Source organism: Eurypyga helias, unplaced genomic scaffold, assembly GCF_000690775.1.
Source record: "Eurypyga helias isolate BGI_N326 unplaced genomic scaffold, ASM69077v1 scaffold27974, whole genome shotgun sequence".
Classification (NCBI taxonomy): Eukaryota; Metazoa; Chordata; class Aves; order Eurypygiformes; family Eurypygidae; genus Eurypyga; species Eurypyga helias.
The window spans coordinates 20523-22688 of record NW_010247459.1 but is presented as its reverse complement, the minus strand read 5'-3'; the positions used below and the strand labels follow the sequence as shown (position 1 = coordinate 22688).

Sequence of the window (2166 nt, the reverse complement as noted above, 5' to 3'; positions counted from 1 at the left end):
CTGCCTGTCCCGGCACACAGCCACCATGACCAGCAGGTTCCCCAGGATGGCCATCAGTATAACGGCGGAGATGAAGGTGAGCAGCACGATCTTCTCCGCTACGCCGAAGCCCTCACTCGAACTGGGGGGCACACAAAACAGAGGAAAAGAAAAGAAACCTGCAGAGGCAGTGGGAGGGGAATCCCGGGCAACATCCAGATGCCATGCACCAGCACCCGCTTCGGCGAGCGCGACGCAGCATCCCCGCGTCCATCACTGCAAGGCAGCCTTCCCACCCAGACCCTGAGGCATTTCGTGCGATGGGAAAGGTGTGGGGCGTGCGTTCATCGCAGGAGGGCTACAGGGGGGGAGTACCTGCAGCACCTGCGGCCACCCACCTCACCCGGGGTGGGAAAGCTGCCCCGTACCGCCGAGAGCTGGATTGCCCTGTGCCTGATTTCTGCAAGTCCCTTCCCATTCGGAGCCTCTGGATGAAAAGGTTTTCATTCAGTCTTCACCTCAATAAATAATGTTATTACCTATGTGGAAATAATTTGGTTTTTCCTTTTTTCTCAAGGTTCTCCTCAAGTGCATTTTACATCTCGGATTTCGAACCCTTCAATGTAATCACTTCCCTTGTTCTCTCTTCCCTTCACTCTGTCCCAGAAGAAGAGGCAGTCTGGCTTTTTATTTTTCTTTTCACTTGGCAACCTTTGCAGAATTATGAAACTTTTTTTTTTTTTAAAAGGAAGTGCCTAATTTCCCCATATCCTGACATCGGTAATTTCTTTCAGTTAATAAAGAGAAATAAAAGAAAAAGCAAGGACAACATGAAAATACAATACTGGACATATTTTAAGCCTTCATTTCTACAAATATCTTGACTCAAAAATAATTCCCTTTTTTTTTCCAAGCCTGCAAAACAGGAAGGTAATAATCAGCATGCAATAAACACTGCTCATTTACTCATCAAACTAGTTTTAATACAAAATTCTCAAACCACTCTTCCTTTTAGGCTATTGCTAATTATGTATCCAGAACAAATTGCATCCTAATCTTTCGCCTGCTTGTGTAGCTTTCTCTATTTCATTACACAGGTGAGAATGGCTGTTTGTTCATGTTATCAAGTGTGGGTAGAAATAAACTGGCATTAAGAGCAGCACTTGACACTAATTCAGCAGGGAAATTTCCTCACAGCGTACGGAGCTGGTATTCAGCACCCAGGATTAATGTTGTGAGATTGTTCAGGTAATTGAAAAATTGAACTGTTATTCTGTTTTACTTTGACTTCCTCTGGGGTCATTTTTTATTTACTAAATACATTCCAGTCTTTTACACTTTATCTCACTGAATTCTCCTGATTTTGACAAAGCTAAAAAAGATTAGAGACTGAAGCCCTGTCTCTGCTACCTGGGCCATTTTAATAAGCTTCTAGCAACTGACTTCACCCTGAACCTGCACTGTGGAACATCCATTTAATCACAATCTCCATTTTTGCCCCTAAAAACGATGCCGCTCTGCGTGTGACTTTTTTGCTCGCTGCCAGTTGCACCTGTGGGTCAGACGGCAGCCTTTTGAAGTTGGGCTCTTCACACCGAGTATGAAAAACCTCTTAGGAATTCCTTGATTTCCAGTGATTTACAAGGAAATACATCACTGGGCACAGATTCATCCAGAGGACTGAGGATGTTTACGACCAAAGAAAGAAGAGGAAAGGAGATGCCCTGGCCTCACACTAGTTTCATGGAAAAACACAGCAACAGGCAGATATACGCAGGCTCAAAAACAAGTGCAATGCTCTGCCAATAATAAGAGAGAGGTCCAAGGCAACCGCGTATCCTAGCTTCCTAAATGTATGTCCATATGCCAAGCAGTGCTTTTTCACCTCTGAGAGCACAGGTAGCTTTTAATTCGAGATAACCTCCTGTGTTAAAACCAGATGAATAAATGTCAGGTAGAGTGGACAGTACAGTATATCCCACCTCTCTACAAGGCTTTTGGGCAAAAAGCCCCTGAGCGCTGCCAGGCACGTGGAGGTGGGTTGTTGGGGTACCACTGTACCAGGAGAGGGGGTACGGGTGGCTGAGGGCAAAGGATAAGCATGTGGGATTCGTCTTGCGTGGGAACGAATGGTCCCAGCCTAGGTGGCAAAGGCATGAGTGCTTCTTTTTCTCGGCTGGTTTCCAG

At 45.6% G+C, this 2166-nt stretch overlaps 1 protein-coding gene across 1 annotated transcript in view; it reads right to left on the bottom strand.

Annotated features, from left to right (window-relative positions):
- Nucleotides 1–2166, bottom strand: part of HTR4 (5-hydroxytryptamine (serotonin) receptor 4, G protein-coupled) — a gene marked incomplete at its 3' end in the record, with an annotated part of 23899 nt that overhangs the window by 17971 nt on the left and 3762 nt on the right. The window contains exon 2 of the mRNA XM_010150739.1: nucleotides 1–121. Coding sequence (XP_010149041.1) covers nucleotides 1–121 — 121 coding nt within the window. The remainder of the gene's footprint in view (nucleotides 122–2166) is intronic.